This window comes from Kogia breviceps, chromosome X, assembly GCF_026419965.1.
Source record: "Kogia breviceps isolate mKogBre1 chromosome X, mKogBre1 haplotype 1, whole genome shotgun sequence".
Classification (NCBI taxonomy): domain Eukaryota; kingdom Metazoa; phylum Chordata; class Mammalia; order Artiodactyla; family Physeteridae; genus Kogia; species Kogia breviceps.
Genome location: NC_081330.1, coordinates 72,454,127 through 72,469,458, shown reverse-complemented (window position 1 = coordinate 72,469,458; position 15,332 = coordinate 72,454,127). Strand labels below are relative to the sequence as shown.

Sequence of the window (15,332 nt, the reverse complement as noted above, 5' to 3'; positions counted from 1 at the left end):
AGAGAAGAGATTGTGGCTTCAAGTCTGGGAACACTAACAGAGTTGCCTCCTGACCCTGAGAGTCTCAGAGTCAGTCGTTATTTATCGTGGAAAAGATGGGATTTCTGGGGCTTCCCTGGTGGCGCAGTAGTTGAGAATCCACCTCCCGATGGAGGGGACACAGGTTCGTGCCCTGGTCTGGGAAGATCCCACATGCCGCGGAGCCGCTGGGCCCGTGAGCCATGGCCACTGAGCCTGCGCGTCCGGAGCCTGTGCTCCACAACGGGAGAGGCCACAACAGTGAGAGGCCCGCGTACCGCAAAAAAAAAAAAAAAAGATGGGATTTCTAAAAATAATTTCTTTTCCCTCTTCAAAATTTTCTGCATCTAGATCAGATAGTATAGTGAAGAAAAGGGGGAAAACAGGAAGTACTGCTATTAACTACTTTTCTTTTGGATCCTCCTCTATTAAATCCTGCAACTTAATATATATTTCACAATCCTAGATTGCTAAATTAGGGGAAGAAGTCTGGTGGTATCCCATAATTGACCCAATCCTCACGCACTACATACAGCATGAGAGGGCTCTAGCTACTTAGAATCTCAGTGCCTCAATTTCCTCATCTGTAATATGGGAATAAAAGTAATTCTAGGCTTCTGGATCAATGGAATAGTGTACATAAAGCATGTAGAACAGTGGCTGGCATATGGTAGGTACTTAAAGAATGTTAGTTCCCATTATCACTCCCCATTTCCTGGTTGGCAGTTAAGGGCTCCCAACTTCTATCATTCCACCCAAGCTCCTGGCTCTAGCATAACTCCTTTGTTCATGGATGAACAGATGGAGAAACAGGACAATAATTAGACCTCAGCTCTCAAGCCCACAGGGGTCCTTTTAGAGCTCTTAGTGATTAATAATGTCTGTAGTAGAATGGATATTATATTATCCAAGATTATATCAGGCATACAGGAATCAAATGACTGTTGATTAATACTGACTATAAATAAGACTCCAAATTCAGGGCTACTTACTGAGCTGGAACCACTACACTGAAAGGGCCAGTGGAATAAAGGAAAATATGCAGAAAGGGTGAAAAACCCTTATGTTGTATGGGTAGCCCCAATGTTTTTGGTTTTGATCTAGATGGCCTCTCTAGATGTTACAAGTAAATGAGAATTAAGAGACAGAAAAAAAAAAGTCAAAGAGAGAGAGAAGAGGAAAAGAGATCATAAAAGAAGCAGGTACATATTGGGGAGGACGTGCAAGAGTGAGTAGTAAAATACCATTAGGCAGCACTCAACATGCTGTAAATTATCTTACCTTACCCCTAGAATAAACTATAAATTTTCCACTGCAACCCTTTAACAACTTAGTGCAGAAATGTTGAAAGAGATTGTTACATAAGGCAGGTGAACAGCTTGGACTCTAAGATTGTTACATAAGGCAGGTGAACAGCTTGGACTCTAATGAGCACTTATTAAGACTCTCATTAATAGACTGGATTAAAAGAGAGTAAGCAACGGAGAATGCAAAGTAGTGCAGAAGGTAGCATTACACCTTGTTAAAAGAAGAAAAACACCTCCAGAGTAAATATGCAATTATAGTCTGGAAAATTCTAAAAACAAAAGTAATAATAAAGTAAGGGACAGGGGCTTGTTCTACCAGATATTAAAACTACCGTAAATACAACTGTATGGTAATAGTGCATGCAGACAGATAAATGGAACAAAATAGAGTTCAGAAACAGGCCCAAGTATATATAGAAATGATTCAAATCAGTGGAGAAAAGAGCTGGTCTGGAAAAAGTATTGAAACAACTGGATAGCCATTTAAAAAAAATAAATAAAACCAGATCCCTGCCTTACTTCATATACCAAAATGAATTCTGGATTCATCAAAGATTAAATTGAATCATAAAATTTCTAAAGGAAGTTTGGGTGAGTATTTTATAAACATGAAAAGATCTAGACGTGACCTGAAACCAGAATCAAAAGGAAAAATAATGATAAGTTTTACCACATAAAAATTAAAATCTTCTGGGCTTCCCTGGTGGTGCAGTGGTTGAGAATCCGCCTGCCAATGCAGGGGACACGGGTCCGTGCCCCGGTCCGGGAAGATCCCACATGCCGCGGAGCAGCTAGGCCCGTGAGCCATGGCTGTTGAGCCTGCGCGTCCGGAGCCTGTGCACCACGACGGGAGAGGCCACAACAGTGAGAGGCCCGCATACTGAAAAAGAAAATTAAAATCTTCTGAATGGTACTATAAGCAAGGTTGAAAGACTAACCACAGATTAGAAAAAGATTTTTTCAACATATGTAACAGATAAACAGTAAGAGCTCTTAAAATTAAAAAAACAAATAGTCTAGCACATAAATCAGCGAAGGACATGATCAGACAATTTGCACAGGAAGAAACATAAATAGCCAATAAACACATGAAGAGATGTTCAACCCCATCAGTAATCAAAGAAATGCAAATAATAAAGCGAGGTGAATTTTTTTCATTTATCAGATTGGCAAAGGTTAAAAAGCTTAACAAAACCTCAAATTGACAAGATGCACAAAACAGGCACTCTTGTGCACTGTTGGTTAGGAGTACAAATTACTGCAAATTTTCTGGAGGGCAGTTTGGCAATTGGTATCAAAGTCTTAAATGTGTGTACCATTTCCTAACAATTCCTCTTCTAGGAATTTTCCTAAAGAAGAAATTGGAAAATTTTGCAAAGATAGATTAACAGAAATGTTCACTGAGGCGTTGTAAATCTCTTATGTGTTCACCTAGTTAAATGTGGACTATTTATACAACCTAGTGTACATTAGTACCATATAGTGGCATACTTATACAGCCTTTAAAAACATTGCTGTGAAAACAACGTAGAGGTATAAAACTTGGGAAATGCCTATATCCTACCGTTGAGTTTAAAAAAAGAAAAAAGTTACCAACTGCTCAAAAAGGTGTAGGGACTTACCTGGTGGCACAGTGGTTAAGAATCCACCTGCCAATGCAGGGGACACAGGTTGGGGCCCTGGTCCGGGAAGATCCCACATGCCGCGGAGCAACTAAGCCCGTGTGCCACAATTACTGAGACTGCATGCCACAACTACTGAAGCCCACGCACCTAGAGCCCATGCTCCGCAACAAGAAAAGCCACCGCAGTGAGAAGCCCCTGCTTGCCACAACTAGAGAAAGCCCACACACAGCAATGAAGACCCAATGCAGCCAAAAATAAAAATCAATTAATTAACTTTTTTTTTTTTTTTTTTGCGGTACGCGGGCCTCTCACTGTTGTGGCCTCTCCCGTTGCGGAGCACAGGCTCCGGACGCGCAGGCTCAGCGGCCATGGCTCACGGGCCCAGCCGCTCTGGCGGCATGTGGGATCTTCCCGGACCAGGGCACGAACCCGTGTCCCCTGCATCGGCAGGCGGACTCTCAACCACTGCGCCACTAGGGAAGCCTAATTAACTAATTTTTAAAAAGTGTAATTTTATAGATTTGAGTGACTAAAAAAACTACAGGGAATTCCAACTACTACACATACAACAGATAAGCAACAAGCATTTACTGTATAGCACAGGGAATTACAGCCAATATCTTATAATAACCTATAAATGGAAAAGAATCTGCAACAAAGCTGAATCACTATGCTGTACAGCTGAAACTAAAAGAACATTGTAAATCAACTGTATACTTCACTTTAAGAAAAATATTGGGATGGTTTCCACCTGGGTGTGAATGGGAAGAGACAGAAGTGGCTACAGCAACCAACCAATCCCACTAATACGTAAACTGAAAAGGTCTCGCAGAAAAGATAAACATGTATGTATGCATATTTGAATGAAAATGTCTGGAAGAGTATTTACCAAAATATTAACAATGTTTATCTTTGAGTGTTGGGATTTGGGAGAATCTTTACTTTCTTCTTTATATCTTTCAGTTTTTCAATGTCCTACAGTGAACACATTTTTATCATTAGGGAAAAAAAAGAAAAGCTATTTCCATTAAAAGAAAAATCCACAGGAAGATGAGGGAGTTTTTATCTGATGGGCATGCATTTTTGCAATAAAGTATGAGGCAAAGTCAACAGCAGAGAGTAGGAGGGAGAGATTTGAAGAATGTGAGGAAGGTAAGAAACAGTTGTTTCAGAGAGCAGGGGAATCAGAGAGAAAAAGATGATTTCCGGCAGAAATCCTTTGAGGGCCTGGTCAAGGTTGATGATCATTAACCTGCCCAGCTGTGTGATTGCCGCCAACAATCCTGAGCTACACAGGTGAAAGTATGGAGAAGATGTTTGGATTCCTCCGGGTGGGGTGGAGAGGACTCTGGAGTATTGCCTAGTGAGGTGAAGATACTGGCAAGAGTGATAATGATAATAAATTCAGAAATTTAAGTGGTAAAGGGAACAAGCAAAAGATTGGAGGAAACTGATAAACACAGAGAAGGTGTATCTGGGGAGCAGAGGAGTAGTGAATTGGACGATTCAAGAGGTCAAAGAATTGTTGCAGTGGGGTTACTTGAGCAAATGAGCTGGAGCTTGTTGGGAAGATGTAGACAGAGAATTTGATGTTTGAAATAGTAATTTCAGAGGTGACATAGACAGAGAATTTGATGTTTGAAATAGTGGTTTCAGAGGTGACATTCTGGCAAAATCTAGGGTATAACCATATGAGTAGGTAGCTGAGGTTAATTCATTGAAACAAATCACAGACCCACTCTCTCCTTCACATAGTATAACACTCTCATCCACACACTTCCTGCCCTTTACTTGCAGGCCCTGGAATTGAGTTCAAGAGTGATTGGAATCTGCCTTTCCTGCCCTCTTTTTCCACTTCACCACTTCAAAATCCTAGGCTCTGGGCAAACTGAATTATAAACTTTCCCATTTCTTGCCTTTGTGCACAAGGTTCCCTCTTCCCGAAATGCTCTCCCACCATATCTGAAATTACATATTTTACCCATCCTTTAAAGCACAGCTTAAAAGCCTCAGCTTCCATGAAGACTTCACAGAACTCCTTCATGTGAATTCCCATGGTACTTCATTCAGACCTCTCTTAGGATACCTATTATTTCCCACTTTGTGTCTGTACTTATTTGGGCCAATTTTTATCTCTGGCTCCTTGAGGAGATCAAGATTAGACCATGCCTAAAGCAATTTTCTACTCCAGCTTCAAGCATAGTGTCCTACGGAGATATTATTCACTGTGTTAACTGTTTCCAAAATATGGTGTATGTGATTATTTTAGGTGGTGCACAGCCAAACATTTTTTAATAGTTGGATATTTTAATGTGTATTAGGAAAATACTTTGTTTTCCACTTATGATAGTGGTAAAATGTTTTCTTTTTTAAAGAAGTGTATTTAAGCTTAAAAATTGGTGTGTTTTTTTCAATAGTACAGGAATTACACAAAAAGAGAAAACTTCATGAAGGTTATACTTACCTGTCTGAGGTCTGGGAAACAGCACTGAATGAAAAAAGACCTAGAGCACCAAAATCAAAGAACTACTCCTTCCTTCACAAAAGATTTATTTAAACAGTAGTGCCAGGATTTATCGCTCTCTCCACTAACAATCTCCTTTAAGCATGTAAATGCAAGAATTGCCCATCTTGAAACAAAACAAAACAAAAAACCTAAACCTCTCCTTCAGCTCCCTCCAGCAGTGCCCTGAAATGCTCGCCTATAGCCCAGGTCCTCTTCCTCGCCCTCCATTCACAATCCACTGCAGTCCCCCGCCCCCACCATCTGACAGAAACTGCTCTTGAAATGATCAATTACCTACTAACTGACAAAACCAATGAACCCTTTCTGTCCTCATCTTATTTAACTCTGCTCTCTAGGCAGCATTTGCCATTGTTGACTGCTCCTGAGAGGTCCCTTCCTCCCTAGACTTCCACCTCACTCTCCTGTCTCCACCTACTCCTACACTGAGTCCTTCTCTTCCTGTATCACTTCAATGTTAGAGTTACTCCAATCTTTTACTATCATAATGATTTTTTAAGGAATTTTAAAACTAATGTTTGGGGACTTCCCTGGCAGTCCAGTGGTTAAGACTCTACGCTTCCACCACAGGGGACGCATGTTGAATCCCTGGACGGGGAACTAAAATCCCATACATGCAGCCAAAAAAATATTTTCTTTTTAATTTTTTAAAAAATAAAAGTGTTTGTACCTGGTGAAAAACTGAAAAAGTACAGAGGAGAAACCAGATGTTTCTGGTTAATTTTTTCAGAAAAAAGAAACAGGTATAAATGCATCCTCTTGCTCTTTCACACAAATATTCTGCACCTTGGGGTTTTTGTTCTGTTTTGTTTTGTCTGTACTTAAAGTGTGACTTGGAGCTCTTTCCATATCAGCTCTTGGCACATATAATTCTATATTTTCTTTTCTTTTTTTGAGTAAATGCCATGTTGTTGTATTTAACCTAGATTTATAATGAGCTTTTATATCCAGGAAAGCAAGATCTCGTCTTTTAAATGGCTGTATGTCTTCCACTGAATAAATATAACTTAACTAGTTCCTGGCCGGTGCACATCAGGTAGCTTCCAAGTTTTACGCTATTATGAATAATGTTACTGTAAATATCCTCATATACGTAAATTTTTAATTCCTATAAATGAAATTGTCAGATCAAAAAGAATGTGTTAATTCTGGTATCATCAAATTACCCTCTGCAAAAGTCACAAGAATGTATATCCCCATCATGCGTAAGACTGCCTCTTTACCCTCACTTTTGCCAATGCCTTGTCATCGATACTTGTTTTGCCAGTCTGGAAGGTAAGAACTGAATTCTCATGGTTGTTTTAATTTGCATTTCTTGTTGAGTGAGATTGAGTATCTTTTTTTATATTTGTTGGTATCTTATATTCTTTTTCTGAACACTATATCCTGTACTCATTTTTCTATCAAGTTATTCATCTTTCTTATTTTTTATGAGTTCTTTGTACATAAAGGAAATGATATCATTTGTGCTTCAGAATTTATTTTGCCCCAAGGCAATCTTTAGCCCCACACACAGCTTCCATTACATACTCATTTGCCCTCTGAGTTGATGATTCCTAAATCTATAACTCTAGCCTAGACCTCTAGCCTAGCTCCATGCTCCAATGGGTGATTATGTATCTTCACCTATATGAAGCTAAACTCATGTACATGTTCATAAACTCAGCATATCTGGAACTGAATTTATCTTTCCCCAGATATGCTCTTCCTCTTACGCTCCCCATCTTGGCTAATAACTTTATCATTCACCCAGAAAGTTCACCCAGAAATCTAAGTCGTCCACTTCTTTCTTACCTCTGACATCCAAATGACCAAAAATCCTGAAATATTTTGCCCAAATGACTATGATGCTCTCCTAACTAATTATTGCTAGCAATGTCGCACAGTGGTTAAAGAGCACAGGCTGCAGAGTCAGAACTGGGTGCATATCCCAGCCCTGATCACTCCAAGTTATGTGACCTACAGCATATCTCTTACCCCAAACCTGTTTCCTCATCTGTAAAAAATAATTACCATAACTTCTACTTCATTGGGTCATTGCAAGAACTAAAAAGAGATTGTATGCACAGTATCTGGCATAAAATAAATACTGAATAAATGACAGCTATTATCACACTGCTCTAACTTCCCCCACCCTATTCCAAGCCATCCTCCTTGTTGCTGCCAGACTAATAAATCCAACCACCCCTTTTGCTTGGAATCATTCAATGACAACATCCCCTCCCCCACTACACACACACACACACACACCATTTTAAGATAACATCTGAATTCCTAGGTAGGGTATACAAGGCCATTCCTGTGGTTTCTTACCTTTCACCACAACCCCATATATGCTGCCCTCCACCCACATTAAACTATGTCATACCCCCAATACAGTACGCCTTTTCACATTTCCACAGCTTTGTGCACTGTTCACTGGCAGATAAGACCTTCCCTCAGTCCACTTCATAAACACCTACTCAAGGGAATTTGCTGGCAGTCCAGTGGTTAGGACTCCGTGCTTTCACTGCCGAGGGCCCAGGTTTAATGCCTGGTCGGGGAACTAAGATCCCACAAGCCGCAGGGTGCACTCAGGTCAAGCACATCCTTCTTTGTGCCTCTGAAGCTCTCGGCACTTACCCCTGCCCTGGGACAAATCGCATTGTTTCCTGTTTACCTGCTTGTCTCCCCCACTAGATCGTGAGTTCCTTGAGGGCAGGGACTATGTTTTATTCATGTTTGTATCCCCACCACCCAGCACCGGCCTAGCATTTTACAGGAGCTCCTCATATGTTTGTTGAGTAAATGGAGGAATGAATAGTTCTTGGTCTGAGCAGCTCTAACTTCTGTTTCCTTACAACAACCAGTAGCTATACATATACACAGTCCTTTACCCATCCTCTCCTATTGTCCACCCCTTCCCAGAAGTACTAAACACCACAGCCAAAATTTCTGTTGTCCAGGCAGTCATAGGAGTCTGGGACTGGTCCAACTAGAAGGGGTGGAACAGAAGACAATGGTCTCAGTGTAGGCCCTGACCAATGCCAGTGTTGAGATCAGAGTCCACCCCCAAATCCCAGAGACGAGTGTTGCTGTCCACTTATTCAGAACCTAACCTTTTGTGTAGCAAGGGGAAAACATATCTCAAGATCGTTCCTTGAAGTGTGACTAGACTTGATGGCTACTTACACCACCCTACTCAAACCCCAAGCCAACAAGAAGCACACACAGGCACAGCAGATACTATTGTGGTGACGGGAGCAAACAAAGGACACTTATCTGAAGCTCTCCACACTGAAAGTCAGGCTCCGTATCATCTCTAGCAAGCAAAGAACAAGACATAGTTTCTATTTCTAGTTTCTTTTAATAATAATTTTTAAAAGCCAGTAAGCAGCTACAGATACAGTTAAAAAGTAGACGAGTGGAAAAAAAAGACAAGAAAGAGAAGACACATCCTTCACTCCACAATAAATACAGAGCTCTATCTGTGTTCCCCCACCAACATCCCATTGGAAGCCTAGCTCTCTGTGTGGTCAGGAGTACTCTCCATTATTGTGCAGGGAGAACAGACAGCATTCAGGTATGATGATGTCAAATCGAATGTGTACAGGCACTGCTGAGATCCAGGTCTACAGTTTTGGCCCTAGACTTGAGTGGGGGTTGGTCACTCTTAACCTCTTCCAGGCTGTGCTGCATCCCATAGCCGAAGTAGATAGCAAACCCTAGTAGGGAAAGGTAGCTGTGAGGTAGGGAAAATAGTGGCCTGTAAAGGCTTAATAGGGCTCCTACTCGAGACCAAGAGGGAAAGGAGGCGGGAAAGGAGACCCGAGAGGCCTACTCTTCCCAAGTGGATACCTACCAATCAGCATCCAGACCCCAAATCGGGCCCAGGTGCCAGCTGTCATCTGCATCATAAGGTAAATATTCACAAAGATGCTCATTAATGGGAGGAGAGGCAAAGCAGGTACCTGGGAACAAAGCAAAATCTTCTTTGTACAGACCACAGGGTGATATAGAAAGAGATCCCTAACCTACTCAAGCCAGGAAAGGGAGAGTCCGACTCCTACTCATGCTGTGTATTTCAGTGTCCATTCATGTAGTGTACCTCATATGGGACTCCAAGAATATGCAGAATTTGTGGAAATGGAACAGGAAGGGCCAGAGAAGACATCTTTGGCCTAGGTATCTCCTATCTCTTTCCCTTCTTGTCCGATGAAAGAATATGTATGAGACTGCAAGGTATCTGGAACCTGTTCTTCCAAGATGGGTTGGTGGAGGGGAGAAAGGTCATTTACCTTAAAGTGAAGTGGAGTGGAGCTCTGTGGCTGTCTCCAGATGACTCCAGTGATCCCAGTAATAAGCATCAGGAGTAGCACAAACACTGCAGTCCACACTGGGTCTCCAGAAAGCAGTGGAGTGGACCACTGGGCCAGCACCAGGCAAAGGACACTCAGCAGTAGAGCTTCAAGGATCAAGTTGAGAAACATCAAAACCAGTTCTTGAGAGCAACATATTAAGACATTAGGCACCCCATTCCAAGGAGGGTCACCCTCTCTCAGCCACCAAATGCCACACACTCCCCTCCTTCCCATCGTGCTGACCCAAGAGAAAAATGCCAATGCTCACCAAGCAGTGAGGAACAAACATAGACAACTTGGCCAGAGAGTGGAGTGGGGATGGAGTTGAGTGGACAAAATAGTCCCTGTAGGGTCAGCTTCTCTGCTTCATGGATCTTCTCCTCCTGCAACTCCACTTCACCTTCCTCATTCCTCATCTCCTGGTCAGGCTGATACCTGAGACAAGAGGAAGATGGCAGTATTAAGAACATCCCTTAACCACTATACCATCTTCTCCCAGGCAGCTTAACCTTCCTCATCACCATTAAGGGTAGCCACTCTTTTTGGCAGGGAGGGATATCCATATTCCTCACGGAAAGTCAGGATGATGAAAGAAGAGGAGGAAGGAGGAGCAGATCCCCATCACTCCTCATCTCAGAATCAAAACCCAAACCACAGTATGCAGAGGAAAGGAGTCTCACCTGAGGATGAGAACACAAATAGCCACCAGGGAGTAAGCAAGCAGGGTCCCAATTGACATGAGGTCCACCAGATCAGTGAGTTCAAAGAGGAATGCCATGAATGCTGAAATTGATGGGCAGAAAACATGAGCGAAGGCAAAAGCCAAGTGAACAGAGTTGGTGAAACAACGAGGGGAAGGGCAAAGACGAGTTTTCACCTGCGATAATGCCAGAGACCACAGTGGCCACGATGGGGGTGTGTGTGCCGGTGTAGATCCGGGCAAGGACACGAAACAGGAGGCCATCCTCTGCCATCGCGTAGATCACCCGAGGCATGGGGAACATAGAGCCCAAGAGGCTGGAGAGAAGTACGCCCAGAGCGGTGTTGACTGGGCATCTCTCTCCTCAAGACTGTGAGCTTAAGGAGTCTCCACCTTCTGCTCACGGCCGTTTTAGGGATTTCTTAAGGGCCTTTTAAGGGGTATTCTCTGGTGTGGAGTGCTATCACCTGAGACTCTGACAGCACAGGAGAACAAACGTTTGACACTGACCTGGTAGAAAGAGCACACAGGGATCCGATGGCTACAACATAGCGGGCAGGGGCCCATCCAGAATAGAGAAAGGCCTCAGGCAAAGGGCTCTCGGGTTGAAGCTGGTAGTAAGGCATCATGAGTGTGAGTGCCGAAGAGACACCAGAATAGGCCAAAAAGCAGACGAAGAGTGAAATCACAATGCCTGTGGGGATGGAACGCTGGGGATTCTGGGCCTCTTCCCCTGCAGGAAGGGGCACAAGGTTCTGAATCAGAGAAGCAGGCTCGCTCCTCTACCACTCCAACCCGCACGCCACCTGAGCACACACAGATGCCCAAGCCCCAGACAGAACGGAATGACTGTGTTACCAGTGGTAGCAATACAGTCGAAACCAACAAATGCATAGAAACAGGTCGCTGCTCCACGGAGAATCCCTTCGAAGCCGAAAGGCACAAACCCTCCAGAGCCCAGAGGGCCCAAGCTAAAGTGAAAGAAGGGATAGAAAAGGTAAGAGCATGTTCAGCCAACTCTTGTTCCTTTTCTCTAAGGCCCAACTATTTAGCTGGGTCTTCAAGGCCTAGGCTCCCATTCCTCCCCACTGCCAATCCGGAATCCCTCAGTGCAGATCCCTCTGTTCTGTCATGCTCCCAGCTCTGCAGCTCCTGAATCTCCTAACCTATAGGTGTCATTGAGTCCAGCCACGGCCAGTTTGTAGTCCTCTTCTGTGAGCTTCCAGTTGTGCAGATCTCCCTGAATGAAGCCAGAGATGATGACAAAACCGAGAACCAAAAGATTCACCACCGTGAACACTTTGGTAACCAGGGCTGACTCACTAGCCCCCAGGGCCAGCAATCCTGTGGGAAAGAAAGGCCTCAGTCCAAGCTTTGTTTCCTTGCCTCTGTGTGCAGACCTTTCCTTCCCAGCTTCTTCTTTCTCACTGCTCTCACCTCCACAAGCTCCCAGGCCTAGTCCCCACTAGCCCCACCCCCGTGACTGTCCCTTGTCCCTTGCCTCACCGGTGAGCAACAACACAAGGCCCATAGCAAAAAAGTCTGGATATTCTGCGAGGACATGGGGAACGTGCAGTGAGATGCTCTCCTGCAGAGTCTGAGAGATGTGGTTCCCAATCAGGTTGTCAAAAGCTGAGCTCCAGGCCCGGGCCACACTGGCTGTACCTGGTGGACCAGAGGCAGAAACACGGGGTCAAGTTTCCTCTCTCCTCTCCTCCCTCCCCCAGACCAGTCTCACAAGAATACCTGCTATTTTCACCTATTCTTACCTTTTAAGAACCAAAGCCAGTCAATTAAGGACACCAAGACAGAGGTAAGTAGAACAAACAATTTCTCCACACCTTCAACCCTCCCAGCCCCCCAACAAATACACACATTTATGGATATTTAAGTCCTGCGAATGATGAACACCTCACTTCACCATTCCACCCAGATTTCCTGACTCCATGCCCCTTCATTGGCTGTGCAGTTCCCCCCTGCCCCACCATCTCACCGATGACATAGGAGAGGATGAGGTTCCAGCCAGTGGTGAAGGCCCAGAGTTCACCCACAGTGACATAGCTGTAGAGATACGCAGAACCAGTACGGGGAACCCGAGCACCAAACTCTGCATAGCACAGCCCAGCCAACATAGAAGATAGGGCGGCCACCAAAAAGCAGATCACAATGGATGGTCCGGCTTTATCTTTGGCCACCTCGCCAGCCAGGACATACACGCCTGCACCCAATGTGCTGCCCACACCTAGGGCCACTAAATCCAGAGTGGTCAGGCATCTAGCAAGGCGAGTCTCAGCCATGCCTGGCTCCAGTGTACGTCTGCGTACCAGCTTTTGACCAAATCTGCAAAGCGCCTGCCACAGCATTCTAGCTGGAATTGAAGAGGAAGCTAGGAAGGATCTGGTGAAAAACAAGACAAAAGACCTTCAATAGGGCTCATTATCCCTAAGCTGGAAGAGTGAATTACAATACCCACTCCACCAAGTAAAGGAGCTGGGGGGGGGGAAGGGAGGAGGATGTTGAAGGGACAAAGGCAAGTCACTTTTCCTCTAACCTCAGTTTCTTCATATGCAAGTAGGAATAACAATACCTCACAGGTTTGTGGAAGGACTAATTTCAGAAAAGGCATGTGAAAGCTCCCTATAGTTCAGCGGCCTGGCACCTAGTAGGTGCTCAATCAATATTAGTCTCTTCTTTCTTTGCTGGGGAAACTATAGCGTTTATCCTAGACCCCAACCCAGGAGCCAGAGAAGCTCGATTGTGTCCGTTCCCTGGCGTGTGGCTCTTTGGGGATTAAACAGAACTCAACCCAGGAAAGGCCTGCAGCTCTGGGGAGAACCCCCTTCTCACACCCAATACCCACATTCCTTTACGGCGCTCGCCCCCAGGGCTTCAAATTAAGCAAGGTTCCTAGATCTCCCGGAGGGAGGGGGGACCGACCTCGGCTACAGATCAAAAGTGAGCACCGACTCAGTTCCATCCCTCCTCTCCAAGCCCACACTGTGTAACTGGCACTGCCATCGCCCAGGGGGGTAAGCAAATGTTCCCCCACTTCCACTTCCTCCCGCCCCGCAAGGCTGACCAGCAAGCATCAACAGTGAGGCGGGGTTTCGACATCTAAAGATTTGGAGACGCCCCCCGAGAGGGGCCCCTGAGCAGCCAGAAATTGCTCACACCCGAGAGGAGGGGTTCCGCCCTATGCCCCGCGACTCAGCTCCCAGTTTCTTATGCCCCCATCTAGAAAAGGTCTGAGGCTGAGGTGGAAATGGGAGCCTTGGCTCCCAGGGCTGGGGTCTCGCCAGCAACAGGTCACGGCCGTGTTGATGCAACTGCATGCCATGGTTGCCAGAGAATCCTAGGTGTGCCCAGACCCTCGCCCGCCCCCTCTGACACACGTGTCGGCCCCCAACGCTTACCGGGGAGCTGTTGCAAGCCCAGGGCGGCGGAGCGTCTCGGATAGGGTTCGGTGAGGCTGAGTTCAGCCGAGTTGGGTTGGGGCTGCCGAGTTCGGTTGCTCAGGCTTCAAAGCTGCTATTGGGGTCGTTGCGCGCCAAGCGGCCCTTTTATACACCGGGAGGCGGAGCCGGTAACGTCATGGAATCCCACCCCCAATCTTCCTCGCTATCCTCCTCGCTACACAACACACACACACACACACACACACTCTCTCTCTCCTCTCTCTCTCTCTCTCTCTCTCTCGCCGCCCCCCCACACACACCCTCTCTCTCTCTCTCTCTCTCTCTCTCTCCAGCTTTGCAAAAGGGATTCTGTGGGGCCTGACATTGCTTCCCACTTGCAAAAGCAAGACCAGCGTGGCAGGGAGCGAGAAAGGGGGGAGGGCAGCCTTTTCCCATTCTCCTCGCTCAGCGTCAGAGCCGGACAATAAGAGGCTTCCTGGCCTGAAACCCCAGGGGATTTTCTACCTTTGTGCCTTGATAGTCAGAATCGGTGATTGGCAGGAGTGGGGGAGGGGGATGAGAGGTGGAGGGGAAAACAGCACCCGGGAGTCTCCAACTCAACTCTCATTCTTACTAAGCTTTCTTTTCTACATGAGGTTACCTCACCCCTGAAATCTTTCCCAAGGACCCTACCAGGTTGTGGACAGCCATCTGACTCCAACCCCTCAGCCCTGACCCTCAACTGTGGGTGTTTCCTAATGCAGTCAGCAGGAGAATGGAAGGTGGTTTCAACCACCACCTGTACACAGATAATTAATCCCATCTAGATTTCTAGGCCCCAGTCTCTCCATAGTGTACCTCCAGCTACCTATAAATGTTAAACTAAATATTAACTATGAAATTCTGACAATATTGAAATATTAGAGGAGGGAGCTTATTTAATTCCATTTTACTGATGAGTAAACTGAGGCTCAGAGGCATAACTTGCCTGACATACACCATAATTATTTGTTGACCACCTTACTGGTAAAACCTGATGTATTGGACTTCAATACCGGCCTCTATGGGTACCATACCTCATTTAAATGCACAAGAAAAGGAGTCATGGCAGCAAGCAAAGCCAAACCAGGAGAAGCACCAGCATGGAGACAAGCCCTTTTAGGCTAGCAGTTTCTGGGAAACAGAAGAGGAGCAAAAGAATCAAAGAAAGATCACACCAGGTGTCAGACTCTAAAACCCCATCCAGCCTAATCAGTTCTTAGAACGGAGCACCAAGGGTTGTGAAGGTGTGGTTCTCTCCCACCGCGACATCTCAGGGATTAAGGATGGGCCTAAATATCCTTGTTTCCTTTAAATAATCCATTATGAATATGTCACCAATGAATCTATCTAAAATTTAAATCCTTTTTGAAGTAACTGGTAG

General features: G+C 45.1%; 2 protein-coding genes across 2 annotated transcripts in view; both read right to left on the bottom strand.

Annotated features, from left to right (window-relative positions):
- The window catches only part of TEX11 (testis expressed 11), a 376,012-nt gene extending 373,972 nt beyond the window's left edge, over nt 1-2,040 (bottom strand). The window contains exon 1 of the mRNA XM_059050388.2: nt 1,996-2,040. The gene's annotated coding sequence lies outside the window, so the exon portion shown is untranslated. The remainder of the gene's footprint in view (nt 1-1,995) is intronic.
- Nucleotides 2,041-8,821: 6,781 nt separating this feature from the next.
- SLC7A3 (solute carrier family 7 member 3) lies at nt 8,822-14,047 on the bottom strand. Its single transcript, XM_059050401.2, has 12 exons — nt 13,928-14,047; nt 12,508-12,911; nt 12,021-12,179; nt 11,681-11,858; nt 11,373-11,485; nt 11,025-11,247; nt 10,692-10,831; nt 10,495-10,597; nt 10,083-10,249; nt 9,752-9,918; nt 9,316-9,424; nt 8,822-9,178 (listed from the first exon to the last, which is right to left on the bottom strand). Exons 2-12 carry the CDS (start codon nt 12,875-12,877, stop codon nt 9,048-9,050), a joined length of 1,860 nt encoding a protein of 619 aa, XP_058906384.1. The 5' UTR covers nt 12,878-12,911; nt 13,928-14,047; the 3' UTR covers nt 8,822-9,047.
- Between the last annotated feature and the right edge of the window lie 1,285 nt (nt 14,048-15,332).

Bases quoted from the DNA above. Each gene is read 5' to 3' on its own strand.
- SLC7A3 (XM_059050401.2), bottom strand. From the start codon at position 12,877: ATGCTGTGGCAGGCGCTTTGCAGATTTGGTCAAAAGCTGGTACGCAGA. The intron at 10,598-10,691 runs GTGAAAACTCGT...CATCAATTTCAG, and splicing joins GGTCTCTGGCATTATCGCAG to CATTCATGGCATTCCTCTTT. The intron at 10,250-10,494 runs GTGAGACTCCTT...CTCTTGTCTCAG, and splicing joins ATTTGTGTTCTCATCCTCAG to GTATCAGCCTGACCAGGAGA.